The sequence below is a fragment of the Mixophyes fleayi genome, chromosome 4, assembly GCF_038048845.1.
Source record: "Mixophyes fleayi isolate aMixFle1 chromosome 4, aMixFle1.hap1, whole genome shotgun sequence".
Classification (NCBI taxonomy): Eukaryota; Metazoa; Chordata; class Amphibia; order Anura; family Limnodynastidae; genus Mixophyes; species Mixophyes fleayi.
In genome coordinates this window covers 301,881,455-301,900,608 of record NC_134405.1, presented here as the reverse complement: position 1 = coordinate 301,900,608, position 19,154 = coordinate 301,881,455, and the positions used below count along the sequence as shown (strand labels likewise).

Genomic DNA, 19,154 nt, shown 5'->3' with positions numbered 1-19,154 from the left:
CTGTAAGCTCCAATGGGGCAGGGACTGATGTGAATGAGTTCTCTGTACAGCGCTGCAGAATTAGTGGCGCTATATAAATTGATGATGATGATTGATTAGCTGCATTTTTTTTAATGTTGGTTCAGCCCACAAGGTGACTTTATCTGCTATGTTTAAGGGCTAGGTACACAGGGCCACATTAGAAGACTGTACTCATATGAAGTGATTGAGTTTACTGCAGGAAAAGAGGAACTTCTGTGCAGTAATGTTATATCTGGCAGCATTGAGAGAGTCCCCACGGGGATGGAAGCATGTGAACCACCACGAAGGTGCCACGGAGGGCATGCCCCTCCCCTGTATTACATATAGCCCCCCCTCACCACTACTACATATCTCACAACTCACTCTCAGCACATATTTCTCCCCAGTCCAAGGGCCACCACCCCCATAGCAGCAGCGAGAGCCGGCGCAATGTGGGACAGAGCAGTTAGAGGGGGTCATGTGACCCGGCGGCAAAAATACTACTGTAGCGTTCCTGTTCCCTTCTGTGTCCTGCTTCCGGTGGGCTGCAAAAAGTGACCTTATGGGCCTCATGCTGTAAAGGGATTCTCCACAGCTTGGAGAATAGTCCATGGCAGTACATAGTATATTTTTACTGTGGGTTGACACATTTTTTTTTTAAACAAACAGTCCCTCTTCCATTTTAGATAAATTAAAATCATTATTTGGTAGATGTAATTGATTTTTTCCGGCTCATACAGGAAATATTTAGGTCACACATAATACCTTTTACACCAGTAAACTTTAGAAGAAGGTGCGTGGAAAACCGAGATACTATTCAGTGTGCAGTGACAAATAAAGCAGCGAAGTTGTTGTACCAACTGCACGCTGTTTATGAGGTGCTGTATATCACAGCCTGCATGTGCAGGGATTTGTTATATTCTATAAGCAGCTGCAGTGCCATCTTCTGGTCAAATCTGCCATTTCAAGTTTTACTATTTCCTTAATGGGGATTTTGTTGAAGTTACTTAGAATTTGCTAGCATTTTAGAAAGCAAGGAACAGATATTGAAATGATGCCTGCTATATCTCTTTCTTTATATATTGTCATTGTTTTTAGTTTATTATAGAATTATTTTATCCCTTATTAATACAGTCCAGACACATTACGCAATGCTGTGCAGAGGATGTTTATTCACATCAGTCCCTACCCCAGTACAGCTTTCAAATCTAGTTTTCCTACCACAGGTGCACTCACACCTGCACTGCTATCCACAATACCACAGATTGTAAGGTGCAATAGGCTTGTCCTCATCTCTTACACATGTGTGTGTCTCCATTGTAGAATTGGGCAGAGAAAGAACAACCTGTAGCCAGTCAGATAATTAGAATGGTCTCGGAAACACATATGAGTATGAGCGCGCAGATCTAGTGGGGGGCAGTGACCTCTCCACTTGTGTGTGTGTGTGTGTGTAATATATATATATATATATATATATATATATATATATATATATATATATATATATATATATATATATAATTTTATATTATACAATGTGGTAAGAGCAGGACTATGTATGACCTGCAATTTACAAAAAATAATAGTAAATTTATTTAAATATATATATATATATATATATATATATATATACATATTATACATACACACACAACTTTATTAGATAGCGATAGGAGGACAGTGTGGGTTCTTGTACCACCACTGTCTTTTTGAAATGAGCTTCACCAGAGGCACCTGGAGAAACCTAGCGCCTGTGATACCCGGTGAGATTCTGCACTGCCCAGGGGCTGTAGTAAATAGGGAGAAGCCCTATATCCTACGTAAAGTTGCATTTTCGCTGGATCTAGGACTTTTTATCCATTGATTGCCCCTGAATCTCTGTGTTAAAATAAAGCTGCCTAATATTTGTGTGTTACATGCAAAAGTGAGGAGTATTTTCCTTGAAGGCAAAAAGCAAATTGCATCCTTCCCCCCTCGCAACGCAGCATAATTTGATTATGTGCAATTCTGCACCCTCTGCTAAATTTACTTCTATCTCTAAATTAAGCCCAATATGTTGATAGCTTGAATAGTACATTTTCCTTATATAACAGTTTTATTAATAATTCAACTAACTTTTGATGTATTCCATGAAACTTGAACAAAAGGTGTTTTGAATTAATAATTATATACATATATTAGAAGGTCGATGAAGAAGGTATTTGTGTGATTTTGTATAGTAAAGTGCAGAAGGCATGAATGTGACAGGTTATAATCACCTCTTTGAACAGATAAAGTATTGGGCATGTTTTTTGTTGTTTTTTTTGGGGGGTTTTTTTGCCGACAAGAACATTTATTTTTTATTTTTTGTAAAGCCCATGTTACAGTGTTCTTACGGTGGTTGGAAGCTTTACTGGTTAACGTTTATGGTCTTTTTTGGTTTACAGTGTACTTTCAAATGTGCTCCTAGTGCTTTTCAATGATATCCTTTAGTGTTAAAAAAGTTTGAGCTATTAAAAATACAGATTACCTTAACATCCGTTTTTATTTGTACTTACAACTCCTCTGTACTCACCTTGTAGTTTCTTAATAAATACGACCATTTGAATAGAATCACAAAATGATAAGTTTTTGATGTCCGTATAACATACATGGTCTTGACCTGACTTGTCATTGCAGCTCTAATAAAAATTAAAATGTGTTGGAGTTGGAATTAATACCGCTCCATCCCAAACAACTAAAGACATTTCTAACAGCTTTAAGACATTGGGTTTGTTTCTGATATTGGAGGAAAAAGCCTAAATTATAAAGCATAGTATATCATAGCATAGTGTATTGATCTTTCTGGCAATGTCGTGTGTGAGTACACCAATCTGCAGTTTGCACAGAGCTCTTTTGTTACCTAGGAGATTGCAAGGTAACACAAGTTGTAGATTATGCACTGTGTCTCCAAAGAAATGATAGGTAAAGAAGCACCACCCTTCTATAAATGTCTACCTTCCAGCAAGGGATGCTACAGAGATCATAATAAACAGATTTAGCTAAGTAGAAGCCTATCAATTTTTACTTGGTCTTTGATACATAGGCTTTGATTTATGCTAATTTGCAATAATGTTTCTATTTAAGAAAATAAATGGTTATATTATTATTAACACACACTACATCAGACTTTTTAGGTACAAATTTGAAGGCTGTAAAGAGCTGTTAGAGGGTTAGAAGACTGAGTGGATATTAGCAAGCAAACATTCTTCGCTTCTCTAAGTGAAAGATCAGTGTTGTAAAATAAGAGGATGATTTTATATTTCAGGAACCTGATTGGCAGCTTATGTACAAGTAGCTGCTATAGTAGACAAAATAGATTCTGAATTATTGAATAGGACTGATTGGATTGTGTCACCCTGTTCTATAAGCAGTGTGACAGATGCATTGGGAAAGTAGTAAATGGCAGATATGTAAGTGCGGAGTGTGTTCGGAATATAGGAATAGCCAGTATAAGGGTCCCTGGGGTATGAATAGAGAGAAGGGCGGGCTTCATTCAAAAAGGCTAATTTCGGGTTTACCAAACAGTCAGCAAGTTGCTAGTAATCAGGAGTTGCACTTGATGAGGTGCTTTTTAAAAACCTGCTAGGCAGTCCATTCACTCTCTCAATACCTTAGTGGAGGGGGAGGTCAAATGGTTCCTAAGAGATACTGCATTTGGTGTTCTGTACGTTCTGTTGTTTGCATGTGTGTGGGTCCCTCACTTCTAGACTATGAAACCCGATAGGCAAGGACTTTGTGTGTTTTATTTTCATGCTAGTGAATAGCTGAGGCTATTTAAACCAAAGCCCTGGACTTGTGTGACATACCTGGCTGATTGTGTAGCAGCCGTCTACCCCAGGAGACGGTACCCCTAACCCGATCTTATGACAGCAGGGTGCACATATATAGTGCTGCCTGTCTACTGGTGATTCCTGCCTGCACGATACAACTTAAAAAAGGGACAGGACTGCTTTCAAACTCCCAAGGGCCTTCAGCGCTGTTTGCCGATGTATGAAAGTATTCTAGAATAGAACTGTCAGATGCATGTGTAAAAGGTACATCACATACTAGGTAAATAGGCTGTGATTGCAGCTTTGGATAAGTTAGGAAGTAACAGGAGACTTTCTAAGCGACTTTGCTTTTGCTGGGGTTTTAGTTCTTTATACAGTCTATGTGGTCTGTTTCATACTACGCCCACAGCAAAAGGATACAATCATGGCATTGCGCCTCAGGGGCTGATATGAAACAATTTGCGGCTCCACGCCCCCTCCACACTTGCACTTCACCTCCCTTCCCGGGATCTCCTAGAGGGAAGAATAATAAAGTTGACAATTAAAATTTGTTTTGATTAACCCTTTCACACACACGTCACGCATGCTCAGGTGGGTCTTGTCATGACTATGCCAGTACCTCAATATGAGGATTGAGAAGAATTAATGGAGGAGAGAACAGACAAGAAGGAAACTGACATAGTAACATAAATAATATTGCACATCTAGGTACATACAAAGACCTAAGCAAGGATACAAAAAAAAAAGAAATGTCTCTTACTTTGATAAATGTATCTGATTATGCAGAGATATCATTTAAACCTGACCTTCTAGTGACACTTAAGGTCTGTAGTTGACGTACAGACAAGTTTTCGGAACCCTGCAGAAATTAGCATGCGTCTAGAAACAGCAGCCGTCACATTCTATTTTTAACCTCCTGATGTCACAGACTGTTTGGGTGACATTTTTTTTTTCAATGATTTCTTGCCTGACTTTTTGTCACTGCGAAATAGCAAGTGCTTGGTGACACACCTATAATTCAGACGTTTTTAAAAAAACAACCAAACACAACGACTAACTTATGTATTCCAGATTCCTTGGGACAAGGTCAGAAGTGAAATGCTTGAACAGAAGGAGCTCAGAACTGAGACTGTAGACCGAATAGGCGAATACATCAGACTTAACGGTATGAAGCATGGGAACCGTTCATAAAGGTGCTGATGATAAATGGAAGGCAGCAAGACCAAAGGGCATTTTGTGTACCTTCAGCGCTTCTTTTTGCATACGTTGCAACACAGAATAATTAAGTCTCGGACTGGCAAAAGATTTCATCTAGTGGAAGCTAATTAAAGTGCAGTTATGCCTGTGGAAATACATCAGAAAAATGTAGAACCCCAGCACATTGAGACAGATGCATAAATTATGGATCTAATAACGGAATTCTTCAGCTGGGGCTAGGGAAATATATTAAAGCAGTCAAATAGTATATAAAGCATCATGCATATTCAAGGACCATTTTAATAGGGTCTTCTAAACAAAACACTTTTGCAGTTGAGAGAATATCACTTATTGCTTTGTTGGCCTCAGTAATACGTGCTTAGTATTTTGCAGGATATTTTTAGGAGAATGTTTAAATTACATCACAGTCCAGAAATAGCAGGTTATCTTTTAATTTAATTTTAGCTGTTGGAGGTGCATGAGGACTGGAGTTAAGAAACTCTACTCTAGGAAATGCTTAATAATATTTGCTACAATGTTTTTATTAAAAAAATTCTAAGGGTGGTATTTAATTGACGGTGGGATCGCCGAAAATCCCGCGCTCAAAGAATATTACCGTTAATACGGTAATTACTCGCTGGATTTCAGCTCGCAGCTCCCTGATCTGCGAGCTGAAATCCAGCGAGTAAATTACCGTATTAACGGTATTTAAGCACAGGATTACCGTATTAACGGTAATATTCTTTGAGCGCGGGATTTTCGGCGATCCCGCCGTCAATTGAATACCCCCCTAACAGACTAAGAAATTAAGCGGTTTATTCCCATTTAAACGAACGCATCCCAAAAAGTGCTATATGTTCTTTTATGAAGGGGCAAAACCCTGTGATCATTTAGTGGTTAAGGACCAACAAACTTAAAATACTAATGTTAGCAAACCTGTATATGTAAAAGTCCATACCTTTCCATAATTTGAATTGTTTGACATTGTAATGCTGCTCAGTACAAGCCACAGTTCTTTGTTATCAGCAATTTCATAATCCATAAAGCAGCACACTGTCTGTGTGTACCTGCACAAATATATAGACCAAAGCTGTAATAAAGTCAGTGCTATCCGCAATAAAGAGGGAAAGTCATTGTCCAAAATAGTCCAGTAAAAGTTTTCCTTAAATCAGTAGTAGAACCTTAATTCCAGCTGCTCCGTCCCAAATAGAAACAAGTATGAAGACAACACGGTTGTATATGTTGTAGTGTCAAACTGGAGAGAAAGGCGCTCAGAGAAAAAACGTCAAAGAAACCATCATAGATCGATTGCAAGAAGGTTTTTGAACTATAGAATCATACTTGGGGAACAGATAGTACATATTTACACACAACCACTGATATGGTCAGTATATGTGTCTGATCCCCGAGGAAGGATCTAGGGCCTGATTCATTAAGGATCTTAAATTAAGAGGGTCCTTATTTCAGTCTCCTGGACAAAACCATGTTACAATGCAAGGGGTGCAAATGAGTGTTCTGTTTTGCACATAAGTTAAATACTGACTGTTTTTTCATGTAACACACACATATCAACTTTAAATTTCAGTGTACAAATAAGCTATCAAGTATTTGTGTGTTACATGAGAAAACAGTCAGTATTTAACTTATGTGCAAAACAGAATACTAATTTGCACCCCTTGCATTGTAACATGGTTTTGTCCAGGAGACTGAAATAAGGATCCTCTTCATTTAAGATCCTTAATGAATCAGGCCCCTAGTCACTGGACATAAACTCAGGATTTACCAAAGTACTGTATATCTGCACAAACTGTAAGTCCATAGTTTTATCTAAATTAAAGTATTTTGCTACTTGTTGCCCTTACTAATTCCTTCCATCTATCTTGCATCCAGATCAGGGGAACAAGATAACCAAAGAGGCGAGGGCCTGCCAAAGTGCCCAGAGTCTGCTAGATTTAGCACCATTTTGAGTAGATATATTTTGTAGCTCTAAAACCTTCCTTCATTTCATATATTGTGGCTTTCTTTCATGTTCTCCTAGCACCTATCCCTCCATATTGATCCTGTCCTTCCATAGACAGGCATCCTGTAGTTCCCCCCACTTAAACCTTAATTGTGGCCTGATAACTGGAAAAAACAGTGATCTGGTTTTTCTACAGAAAAAAACTGTATATTTTAAAGTAACCTGAGACATTTTAATATGTCTTGTGTTAGATATTCGCACATATCTCACACAAGACACTGCAAAAACCTTAATTCATGCAATCTCCCGCATTGATTATTGCAATTCCCTCCTTACCGGTCTTCCCCAAAACAGACTCAAACCCCTACAATCTATTTTGCACGCAGCGGCAAGATTGATTTTCCTTGCAAATCGTTATTCCTCTGTTGAATCACTCTGTATGTCTCTACACTGGTTGCTTGTTTTCTACCGAATCCAATATAAAATACTTTTTACTAACCTACAAGGCCATCAACAAAGCTGCACCAACATACATCTCCTTTCTTGTCTCAAAATATCTCACAACTCGGCAACTCCATTCTGCACAAGATCTGCGTCTCTCATCCACCCTCATCACATCCTCCCATTCCCCGTTACAGGACTTTTTTCGGGCTGCACCCACTCTATGGAATTCTCTCCCTCGCACAATAAGACTCTCCTCTGGTCTATAAACTTTCAAGCGTTCTCTGAAAACCCACCTCTTCAGACAAGCTTATAATATTCCTCAACCACCCTCTTAACCTCACTACATTACCCTATTACCATCCGTTACACAATTTCATACAAGACAACTACCCCCTGACCAACATTGTTGTGTGACAGGATCATTTAGCTTATGAGTCACTTTTAACTTTGCAGTCTGGGTGGGCCGAAATGCAAAATGTAGACTTCACCTCATGTGTCAAACTCCCATTGTCCCATAGATTGTAAGCTTGCGAGCAGGGCCTTCTCACCTTTGTCTGTTTTACCCAGTTTGTTTATTAGTTTACTGTGTTTGTCCCCAATTGTAAAGCGCTAGGGAATATGTTGGTGCTATATGAATAAATGATGATGATGAGATGTATCGTTTGGTACCTCTTTTACTTATTTAGAATTTACATACCGTCTTATTTCTGTAAAAGTCTGTCCCACATGCCAAATCGTTGACTTGGATCAATTAATTATTATTAATGATTAGTAATAAATTATTTCCCTGTTTTAACTTCTTTTATTCTGTTCATATGGACATACTTTGTAAACACACAGGCAGTTATATATATATTTTTTGGCTTTGCTTACGCTTCACATTACTTTTTATTAGCCAAATACATTAGCCTAGGCATACAGTACTACTTTTAAAAATTGCATGAATGAATGCACCTTTTAGAGTATCAATATAAATTAGTTTTTTGTTCTGCTGTAATGGATAACTGTATTGTACCTGAGTAGATCGTGAACTTTATATAAAATATGACACATGAACCGGTGTATTAAGCTCCACCATAAATCTGTATATCCTTAGAATGCCCTACTTAAGACTACTAATATTAGTTACAGCTCTAGTTTATATGCTGTTAAATTTGCAGCCTCTACAACAGTTGCATCTTTTATAGCATTTTAATAGTCCTTATTTGTTTTTCTTCCCCTGACATCTTGATACAAGTCTTTCAAAGGAGCCAATAAATTGAAATGTTGACATGAGGCGTTTCATGTGCTTTCTCCGGCATGAATTGTGACTATAGAACTCTATTATATACAAGCTGATTAAGACCATGATTAAATTGCCCTTTGTCTGGACTATACTTCGGTTTATTGGGGCTATTTAGCTCCTTTCTCTCCATATGGGTGAACTAATAATACTCCTGGTCGGTCAGGTGAAAAAGCAGCATGTTTTTAAAATTGCATCTGTGATTTATATGGTCATTGACTTTTCCTGTGTCTTTTTCGTCCTCACACAGACAGTTGCTTTTTGTAGAAATCCTTTAGTTATATCGTAATATAGGAAGTATTCGCATACGCCTGATGGAAATAGCCGTACCTTACAATACCCAAATATTATGATTCCAGCCTCCGTTAACGGGCAGCATGGTGGCAAAGTGGTTAGCACTTCTGCCTCACAGCGCTGGGGTCATGAGTTCAATGCCCAACCATGGCCTTATCTGTGTGGAGTTTGTATGTTCTCCCCGTGTTTGCATGGGTTTCCTCCCACACTCCAAAAACATACTAGTCTCTTTCTCTTTCTCTTCTCTTCTCTTTCTCTTCTCTCTCTTTCTCTTTCTCTTCTTTCTCTTTTTCTCTTTCTCTTTTTCTCTTCTCTCTCTTTCTCTTTCTCTTCTGTCTCTTTCTGTCTCGCTCCACTGGGGCAGGGACTGATGTGAGTTCTCTGTACAGCGCTGAGGAATCAGTGGCGCTATATAAATAAATGGTGATGATGTAGATGGTGACATGCAAATCATTCTTTATATGTTCCTATTGGCTAACTGTGCATCCTGATCTACAGGTATAGCAGCACAAGAACAACCAGATATAATGATTATTATTACTCGTATAATGCCAATATATTATTCGGCATCGTGCAGTTGCAGGTGGCCCACTAGTGGTGTCCTAAAAGCTTTTGTGTTGTTTATTTACTTGACTGTAAACTGGTTGCAGACTGAACCATCATCATCATTTATTTATATAGCGCCAGCAGATTCCGTAGCGCTTTACAACCATAGCAGTCACCAACCACACTACCAAATCAGACTTATTTGTCTTATGTTCAGTTGTTCATCCAATCCATACAGCAAGTAAATACATGTTACTGAATTAACGAGCTGGCTTTACTTTATTAAAGCTATGTCACAGGTTTTTTTTTCATTTGAATGAATGTAATATCTTTGTAATGGAATCCAATATTTCTCAGGTCCCCAAGAAATACTATGGGGTAAATGTATTAACCTGCACTATTGTAAAATAGCTATTTTTGCATGCATGATTTAAAACCAAACTTTAATTAAACCCAAAACAATGTTGGGTTTTGCCCTTACTTAAATTGACGTTTTGAATTTCCTGCGTCTTCAAAGACATATTTTTACTGTTGTTTTTCTCATATTGAGCTTTTTACTGTGCTAAACAGTATATCCAGCCAATGCTAAAGTAGTGGAACATGTGACATAATTTAATGCTTTGGCTTTTTACATAAATTCAGCTTAAAAATACCCCAAAAAGTGACATTTTACCGCAATCAGTTGGTGTTTGTGTATTGGGTATTTCAGCTGTGGTTATATTCATGGCTGCACAGAGAACCCGCTAGTTTAGTGGTGGTTTCAAATAACTCTGTGCTGACACATTGAAGTGAATGTTACACAGGAGCAATTTACACTCAGAAAACATTACATGCAACGTCTAGTGCGCTTAAACGCTCCCATGTGATGGGTGCGAGTGTTACCCATTTACCTAAATGTGCCAACAAGGTGAGTTTTCATTGCTAGATGGAAGAGCCTAAAACATCATCAATATTGTATATAATTAATAGTTCTATTTTAAATACTATTTACCATTTTGTTTTTTTTATTTGATTGATGAATGTCAGAGTGGCCCTAATGTCTCATATTTCAGGCAAGAATTTTTAAATTGCAAATGTTTTCAATTATACAGAAACACTGTTCATTACATTGGATAGACCACAGTAGCGCTAACATTGCGTGATAAAACAAAGGGATTGTTTGAGAGGTACTTTACTAACAACTTGTGGGAACGTGGTACATTATTTAGGACAGTTGCCATGTCGGGGGTGCTTTGCTGCATATGTACACAGACATTTATATTTATAAACCTGCTGTGCATGTATGCCTTAATTATTACATGATCATTATATGATCCTGCACTGGAACACTACAATAAATATAAGTTCTGCTGTCGTCTTAGGTGGTGTGGCCCTGATAGAGCGGCTGTGGAACGATCCTGTGGTTTCCCAGAATACGCTGGCTATGGAAGCACTGAGTGACCTGAAACTTCTACACCACTACTTGGAGATCTTCGGGGTGGCAGACAAGGTGTGAACATAGAAGATACAGGGTTCCATGCCCAGTTATTAAAGCGAGTAAAGAATATTACTGTGAGATCTCTGTGTGTCTTTCATGTAATCACAATCTCTCCTGCTAGGTCACTTTTGACCTGGGTTTGGCCCGTGGATTGGACTATTACACTGGAGTGATTTATGAGGCTGTACTACTCCAAAACCCAGGAGGACCACAGAGTTCAGAGAATGCCGCAGCTGCCAGGGTGGCTGGCCTTGGTAGCGTAGCCGCAGGGGGCCGTTATGACGATCTGGTGGGAATGTTTGACGCCAGAGGCAGAAAAGTGCCCTGTGTGGGGATCAGTATAGGAATCGAGAGGATATTTTCCATAGCAGAGAAAAAAGCAGAGGTAAGTGGAAAATATATGAAACAATGCAATCATGCGATTTATTCTAAATGATTTGAAGTATGATACTTTGATTTCTTCTATTGTGCTGTGTTAGATTTTCCTCAATCTTAACCCAGTGGTTCCCAAACTGTGCGCTGCAGCGATCTCACGGGGTGCCATGTCCAGGGCAGGTAGTAAGCAAGTCGGGGGACTACTTGGTAATTATTTTGGCTTAGGGGTGCCTCGAAAAAATTATGGAGACCCTAAGGATGCCCCGAACTGAGAAACTTTTGGATCCACTGTCTTAACCAACAACTAGACGGAAATTCGTTGGGCTTGGTTCATATAAGAAGCTATTCACTAGTAGGCAACTGGTGATTCGATATTTTGGAACTGAACAATCGTGCTACAATTTGTTATTTACTCATCTACAGACTTATCCGTGTGAACTGTAAGGACATTCGTTAGTTAGTTCAGTAATGCTTATTTTAGGTGAGATCGGGGGCCTGTTATGAGGTGGAGTCAGCATGATGGATACATTAATCTGTGTCAAGCTCATATACAAATGTATGTGTGAGTGGAGCTATTTAGGTTTCACACAAAGTGTTGGATTGTGCTTTATGGCTGTCCTTAGTCTGCAAAAGCAATTGACACTGTAACTTGTCTATAGGAGTCTAGTAAAGATGTCCGGACAACTGAAACTCAAGTGTTGGTTGCAACAGCGCAACCGATGCACCTAGAGGAGAGGATGAAACTTATTACCATACTCTGGAACTCTGGGATTAAAGTAAGTCGATTCCTAGCTCTGAATATCTGTATGATTTGACTTTGAAAAGATTTTTTCTCTATTGATTACTTTTGAATTTTTATTATTCATAGTCCTTTTCAAATGTGTCTCAAACTTGTATTTTAAGAGTTTGCAAAATAAGATATGGTCTGTTTTTAGATAATTTTTCTACTTGTAACTGCTTAGGAAACTAGGATTGTTGTGGTCAGGATACTTTTATTAGTAAGTTAAGTGATTACAAGGAGAGAACCTTGTGTGCTTGATCATACAAGTATATTAAGTTTGATATGATATTTCAATTAATGAAACTATATTTTATTAATGATAGGACAGGTAAAAAGATAATCATGAACAATACAAGTATATGAAAAATACACAAACTGTTCAATTGATAAATATGCAGTAAGAACATAAAGCATATAGCAGTCCTACACATTTGCTTTGCTCTCCTTAATGACTAAGGCCCTTTAACTTTTTCCTCAACTACTTTTTATAGATACATTCTGAATAATAAAGAGCAAGTGAAACCACTATTTGACATTACTATATATTGAAAGCTGTGTATTGTGGCTCTAACAAAATCATAGGAATATCTTCTCAAAAATAAAAAGACCAGTTTATTTAGTGGGAACAATTAGAGCACGGACATCTATCCAGACAGCTTTTGAACATCAAGGAAGTATATGAAAAAGTCTAAGCCGATGCTAGTAAATCCCATGCAAAATATATTAAATCATATCTTTTAAACATCCTATGTTACCCTTAATCTTGCAGTCTTCATCAGTGTGATATTGAGCAGACAGGGAACTAAAGCAGGTTACAAGGAGCAGGATAGTCGGCATAGGGCTGGAGCCCCCTAGGAGGTGAAGGGGGAACAAAGAAAGAACAAGGGTGGTAGTTATACTTTATATAAAATGTTGTATTCATGAAATTGCTAATCCATTAAATCACGGGTATATAGTTGTATGCGCTCCTGCATATTTATGTTCCAGTGGGTATAAGGCAAGACAAAACACTGTCTCTATACTTTCCATGCACATTATCAAAATATAGAAATTGAGGTCAAGTTGACCTGGATTGTTTCCATTGGGAAACTAACTAGTGACAAAACTTCTGAGAATGTAGCCATTTGACCTATTGTGACATCACTGGCCCTACTCCTGTGTATGGACCAATCTGCACAGTGCATTTCTTCAAGTCTGCCATGGTGTCATTCACTCTGTCTCTGTTCTGTTAGAGAAGCATCTCCCTCCTAAAATGGCATCTTGCTAGAGAGGAGTGAAAGAGAGCATGATGGAATTAAATATTGAAGTATAAACACCAGTTATTTTATGTATAAAAATTAGAACCATAATACACAGCTTTCAGTATATAGTAATGTCAATTAGTGGGTTCACTTGCTTTTAATTATGTAGATTGTAGCTATAAAAAGAAGTTGAGGAAAAAGTTTAGGGGTCTGAGTCATTAAGGAGAGCAAAGGAAAAAAAAAATAGAGTAACTGCATCTGGACAAAACCATGTTGCATTGTAGGTGGAGGTAAATTTAAAATGTGGGGATAGATTTATAGTTGGTGTAGAGCATGTTCTAGATCAACTTTAAATTTCAGTGTAAAAATAAAGCTATCAAGTATTTGTGTACTAGATGAAAAAGCAGAACGTATTTTCCTTACATGCAAAATAATAAACTAATTTGCACCCCTTGCATTGTTTCATGGTTTGTCCAGGAGCAAAGTTACTTTTTTTTGACTTGCTCTCCTTAATGACTCCAAATGTGAAGCTCCACTTTTCTAACACTGAGCTTCAGACTGCTTTGATTGTAGCTGTTGTTTTGGGTCCATAACTAATCAGATTTAAAATTCTTTTGAGATCTGCTGATTTTCTTCACTATTCACTATTATTGTACATAATATTTATTGTTCACATTTTTATCTGTTAAGGGTGGATATATTACAGACCAGGCTTCGCCTTATATTATCAATTACTTTACCTGCTATAAATTGCCTTTAACTAGGGCAGCACAGTGACTAGCATAGCCACCTCACATGCTCGAGTCATGGGTTCTATTCCAACCAGGACTCTATGTGTACAGGGTTTGTATGTCCTCCCCTATAGTTCCGTGGGATTCCTCTGGGGTGCTTCTGCTTCTTCCCACATATAATGTTAGTGTGTGGTAGAGAATTTAGACTGTGAGACTGATGGGAACCATTAAACATTCTCTGTAAGTGCTGGGTAATATGTTAGCGCTTTTTAAATATAACTAATGTTTCCCTCCACGCAGGCTGAAATGCTGTATAAGAAGCACCCTAAGTTACTCACCCAGCTGCAGTACTGTGAGAAGACAGGGATTCCACTGGTGGCCATCATTGGGGAGAAGGAACTGATGGAGGGTGTGGTCAAGCTGAGGGATATTGCAACTCGAAAAGAGGTACAGTAAATACTTAAATTATAAACTGGTCAGATAAATAAATAGACAATAGGAACGAAGACCACTATAGAGAATTAAATATGTACACAAAGTTCACTCGGCAATCACATTGCCATTGTTATCACTGTACAGCTTGATTGACCAATCATATCAATATGTGTGAACTCGTCCTAATCAATCAAAACCTGATCAAATGCCATCTGGTTTGAAGACAGGGTAAAAGTTGATCACTGTTTTTATGTTGAGCCATCGTCGACATGAGCCTGTGCTCAGTTTTGATTCTGGTTTGTTTGGCTTGTGGTCTGAATAACCATATTGATGCAATTTGATAACACAATGGGATGGTTAAATTGCTCACTTATCTGTTGCACTTTTTTGTTTTTAAGCCTGTACACAAACTCAATTATGCTTGTGAAAGGATTTCTAGGGTCCTCAGTGATAATGTTAATAATGATATGTGAAGGAGTTAAAAATGTTGGTATTTGCCTTAAAAATACATTCAGCGTAATCACCAGCTCTAGCCTTGAACTATCTCAAAGACCCTGGATGGAGGCCTAGGACATGGGATAACGAATGATGACATTGGGAGTACTGGTGCCAACGAAAGTTGATAAGAAGAACCCAAAAATGTGACATGAACATGAAGAGAACTAATACCACTTTCATATTGCCGCCCCGGCAATATCCCGGGTTTTTCAAGCCGGGTTTTTGCCGGGGCTCAGAGCGTCCCAGCTCAGAAACACCATTCATACTGCACCTCGGACCCGGGAATTTCCCGGGTTGACCCCATTCATACTGCACAAGTCTGTGCCCTGGCAATTTGTGGGAGTCATCACCAGAGCAGTTTTCATTGGCTGAAAGCTGGAAAATGAAAAAAATTCTCTCTCTCTCCCTCCCTCCCTCCCTCCCATTCATAGTGCAGGCGACCCGGGAATTACCCCTCGATAAATCCTGGGTTGAAGACCCGGGATTTTTCACTTGTACCATTCATACTGCACCAAGACCCGGGTCGTTTCAGCTCGCCCCGGCAAAAACCCGGGATTTTGGTGCAGTATGAATGGGGTATAACTAGCTTTGTCAGAAGGTTTATATTTACTCAGGAAAATATCAATCATGTGTTTCTATCCTATAACCAGATCAAACGCTTTTTCATGTATTAATGTAGCCCACTAATAAATGAGTACAGCTCAGTTCCATCTTGACATTGGCATGTCTGTGTCTTGATTACTGATCTCCTGGTTAACCAGCATCTTATCTCACTGATATCTGAAGGAACTTGATAAAGGAGAGGTAAAATTACCCTAACATGCTTATGATGCAGTCTTAATAACAAACACTATTTTACATCTTTTTCCCTTCTTTGTCAACAGGTTGATGTCCCCAGGGAAAACCTAGTAGAAGAAATCCGAAAGCGCAAAAGTTAACAGTATATTTTCCACAGATACTTAGTAATTAAATGAAATGAGAACACGTTCTACTTGTCAAAAATAAACGAAGGAAACCTGTGTAAATATGGGTACTGACAAATATTTGTTCTTTAGATTGAAAAAGTTTATAAAAAAAAATATAACAAATCTGTTATACTATACATATTGTCTTTTAGTTTTGTGGGAGTGGGTTTATTAGAAAGTGTGGCCATTCTCAATAACATTTCCATGGTGCTGTTGACAGCCAGCTGGCTCAGCCAATCAAAATACAGCTGACAGCTGCACCATGGAGACTGTCGTCAGATGGCTTAGTTGGTAGAAAACGCATATGGAGCTGAATGATGCAGCAAGATCTATTTTAAAACTGTTAGGTGGAGCTGGTGAACATTTATTGTGGGCGGACATTCCTTTTGTTGTTTTGTTGTTCTTTTTGATGCAAGGTCCAAATGCAACCCTTGCTAAAAGGCAATAAATAAATAAATGTGCCAAACTTATAAAATAGCATTGTTGAGCCAGTGTTCACATTTTGCACACAAAGAATTAAAACAATAGCTGGTCAGTATGTTTCACCACTTTTATTCGGTGAATCAAGTTTCTGCAGTGTAAGTTTTGGTCTCTGTACAAATTAGAAGAGCTAAGTGTAGCTGTATTCTTGCAGAACCTGAGCCGGTAGAGCCATTTTCATACATCATATTGTTCAAAGCAGCCACTACCCTGTTTACTGCTAATTTGCCTATTGGTTTACTAACCTTCCTGTAGATCTGCAGAGTATTACAGATATGTTTTGCAGATCATCTCATGCTTAACAAGTAGGTATATTTCTTACAGCAATTCATCAGTTGCCCCTTACTTGTACCACTTGGGGTAGCAGAAAACTGGGAAGGTTGAGGTAGAGGCACAAACATTAACATTTGATATAAACTATACATTAATATAATATTACCCACAGCTAGTAATATGTTATGTTAATGGTGCTGCCGAAAACCTTATACATGCAGCAGACATTTCAATTCAATGAAGGTAGAAAATCAGCCAGTGTTCCTGAAAACTGACTATAATCTAAGATGATCAGGTGAAACAAGTGATATACAATGTGTACAAACAAAATCACAGCTCTATGGCACGGTGCATTGGGATCTATGGGAGCCATGAGCAAAGTCACAGTTATCCTCATGGGATGATACAACTGCACATTGTTTACCAGGCCATTGATGGTAATAACAGATCCAGATACAAAGTTATATGTGCTTTCTTGAACTTTATACCCTGTTGGTGCTACCATGAGCTACAGTATTTACTTGTGGTCCCAAATTTTTCTGGGTCAAGTTAAAATGGAAATACTGAAGTTTATCCTATCGCACAACCTCCCTTTCACTACTAAAGGAGAGTGGGTAGCTCCATCTCAACGCAAATCTAGGAATACAAAGTGTACTACAGGTGGTGCTACACCCCTGACAGACTCTCAGAAATATTCCCCACCTGTACTCCAAGCTGTTGGCAGAACGCTGGCCAGAGGGGTACACTCCTTCATATTTGGTGGACCTGTCCACGCATAGTCCCCTTCTGGGATATAGTCCTGGCTGTCCTCAACTCCCATTTCAGAACAACCGTTAACTAAGGACCCTTGGACTTTCCATCTCTCCTGCCCTATGCCTGAAGAGAGCTCCCCATCTAATAAATTTAATATCTCACATCCTCGCGGCTACTAAATCTATAATAGGCAACCACTAGAAAAACCCGAATCCTGCTACTCTACTGGCCCTTAAAAACTATGTGTGGCATATTGCAGGCATGGAATGTATTACTTACTACCTACATGACAAACGCCTTAAGTTCGACCTCAATTGGACCCCCTGGTACCTTTGGGAGAGCCGGGACTCTCTGCCTAGCTCCGCCCCGCCTAATGTTCCATGACTCCTAGCTCCGCCTAATATTCCGTGTCTCCTAGTTCCGCTCACGACTTGAGCCCCGAGCCGCCTTGGGTTTCTCCGGCCTGAACGTTCTCCATCTATTTCCCAAGAAACAAAATGGGCTCCTTATGGTTGTCTGTTTGTTCTTTCCTTGTTTATGCTGATGTGTACATGTTTTATATTGACTAACATTTATCATTTGTCCCCTTTCTAAATAAAGAGTATAAAAAAACAAAAAGGAGGGTGGGGTCCGAAGCCGGAAACCACACATTTCTCCATTAATAGATTCACCAAATTAGACAGGTGCCACTGCCCAGATATTAAGTACCTGGTAAACTGATCTAGACTCCATCCAATTTTCCACACACTGATTTGTATACCATTCTTGGTAAATGGCCAAGAATGTAAACAAAAGGGTTAAAAATGTGCTGTCCTTCACACTGGGGTTCACCAAGAAATGGCTTCCAGGGCAGTGGTGGGAGGAAAATAGTAGATTCTTTAATCCTGCAAAATTGTCTTTGTTGTTATGAGGCATAAATCACCAGAGTAACAAATGTCAAAGCCTGCAGTAAAAGTCACACTTATTTATTGTAACAAATGAGTTCAGATAAGAGACACTGCCGTAATGAACTGTTTGTCTCAGGCTCATAAAAAAACAACATGTTCAACTGATTGACTTTGTAAGTAGTATTGGTAAAACAATTGAGCAAATAAACATCCTATATAAAGTTCTGACATCTTTCAATACACAGAAAAGAGAGTGATACACCAGAGTCACTATATTTTATACAATAATGGGCTATTCGTCTGTTACACAAATAAAAAATATTGTTTAACTTGATTTTGGATAAATATCCACATTTTGGATTGCACTGTACAAGTATGTATTAAACAATGGTTATGGCCTATTTACAAAATAAAGTGCACATCAGTATCAAGATTTCATAGACTTTAAGGCTTTGTCTGAAATTTCCACCATTACTTTACTGAACATGTATGCTCCATTTGACAGATAAGCGAGCCATACGTGCAACTAGGAAGGAAATTATTACAACTGAGGGTATGTATGTGTCACCTCTTTGGACAAATCAAGTTACAAGAACAGTGACAAGTAGTGGAAACCCCAAGAGGAGCTTTATCACAGTGGGGCTGGGTTAACTAAAGAGATTGTGTTGTCCAAAAGTGCATAATCACTATAAGGGCCCACCTACAAAGATCTGCTACAAATAGCTGAATAGGGGTCTTTTATTT

General features: G+C 38.6%; 1 protein-coding gene across 1 annotated transcript in view; it reads left to right on the top strand.

Annotated features, from left to right (window-relative positions):
- Positions 1 to 16,077, top strand: part of LOC142152868 (histidine--tRNA ligase, cytoplasmic-like) — a 37,109-nt gene extending 21,032 nt beyond the window's left edge. The window contains exons 9-14 of the mRNA XM_075209904.1: positions 4,863 to 4,956; positions 10,876 to 11,003; positions 11,113 to 11,376; positions 12,026 to 12,142; positions 14,420 to 14,566; positions 15,937 to 16,077. Coding sequence (XP_075066005.1) covers positions 4,863 to 4,956; positions 10,876 to 11,003; positions 11,113 to 11,376; positions 12,026 to 12,142; positions 14,420 to 14,566; positions 15,937 to 15,990 — 804 coding nt within the window. The 3' untranslated portion in view covers positions 15,991 to 16,077. The remainder of the gene's footprint in view (positions 1 to 4,862; positions 4,957 to 10,875; positions 11,004 to 11,112; positions 11,377 to 12,025; positions 12,143 to 14,419; positions 14,567 to 15,936) is intronic.
- Positions 16,078 to 19,154: the final 3,077 nt, after the last annotated feature.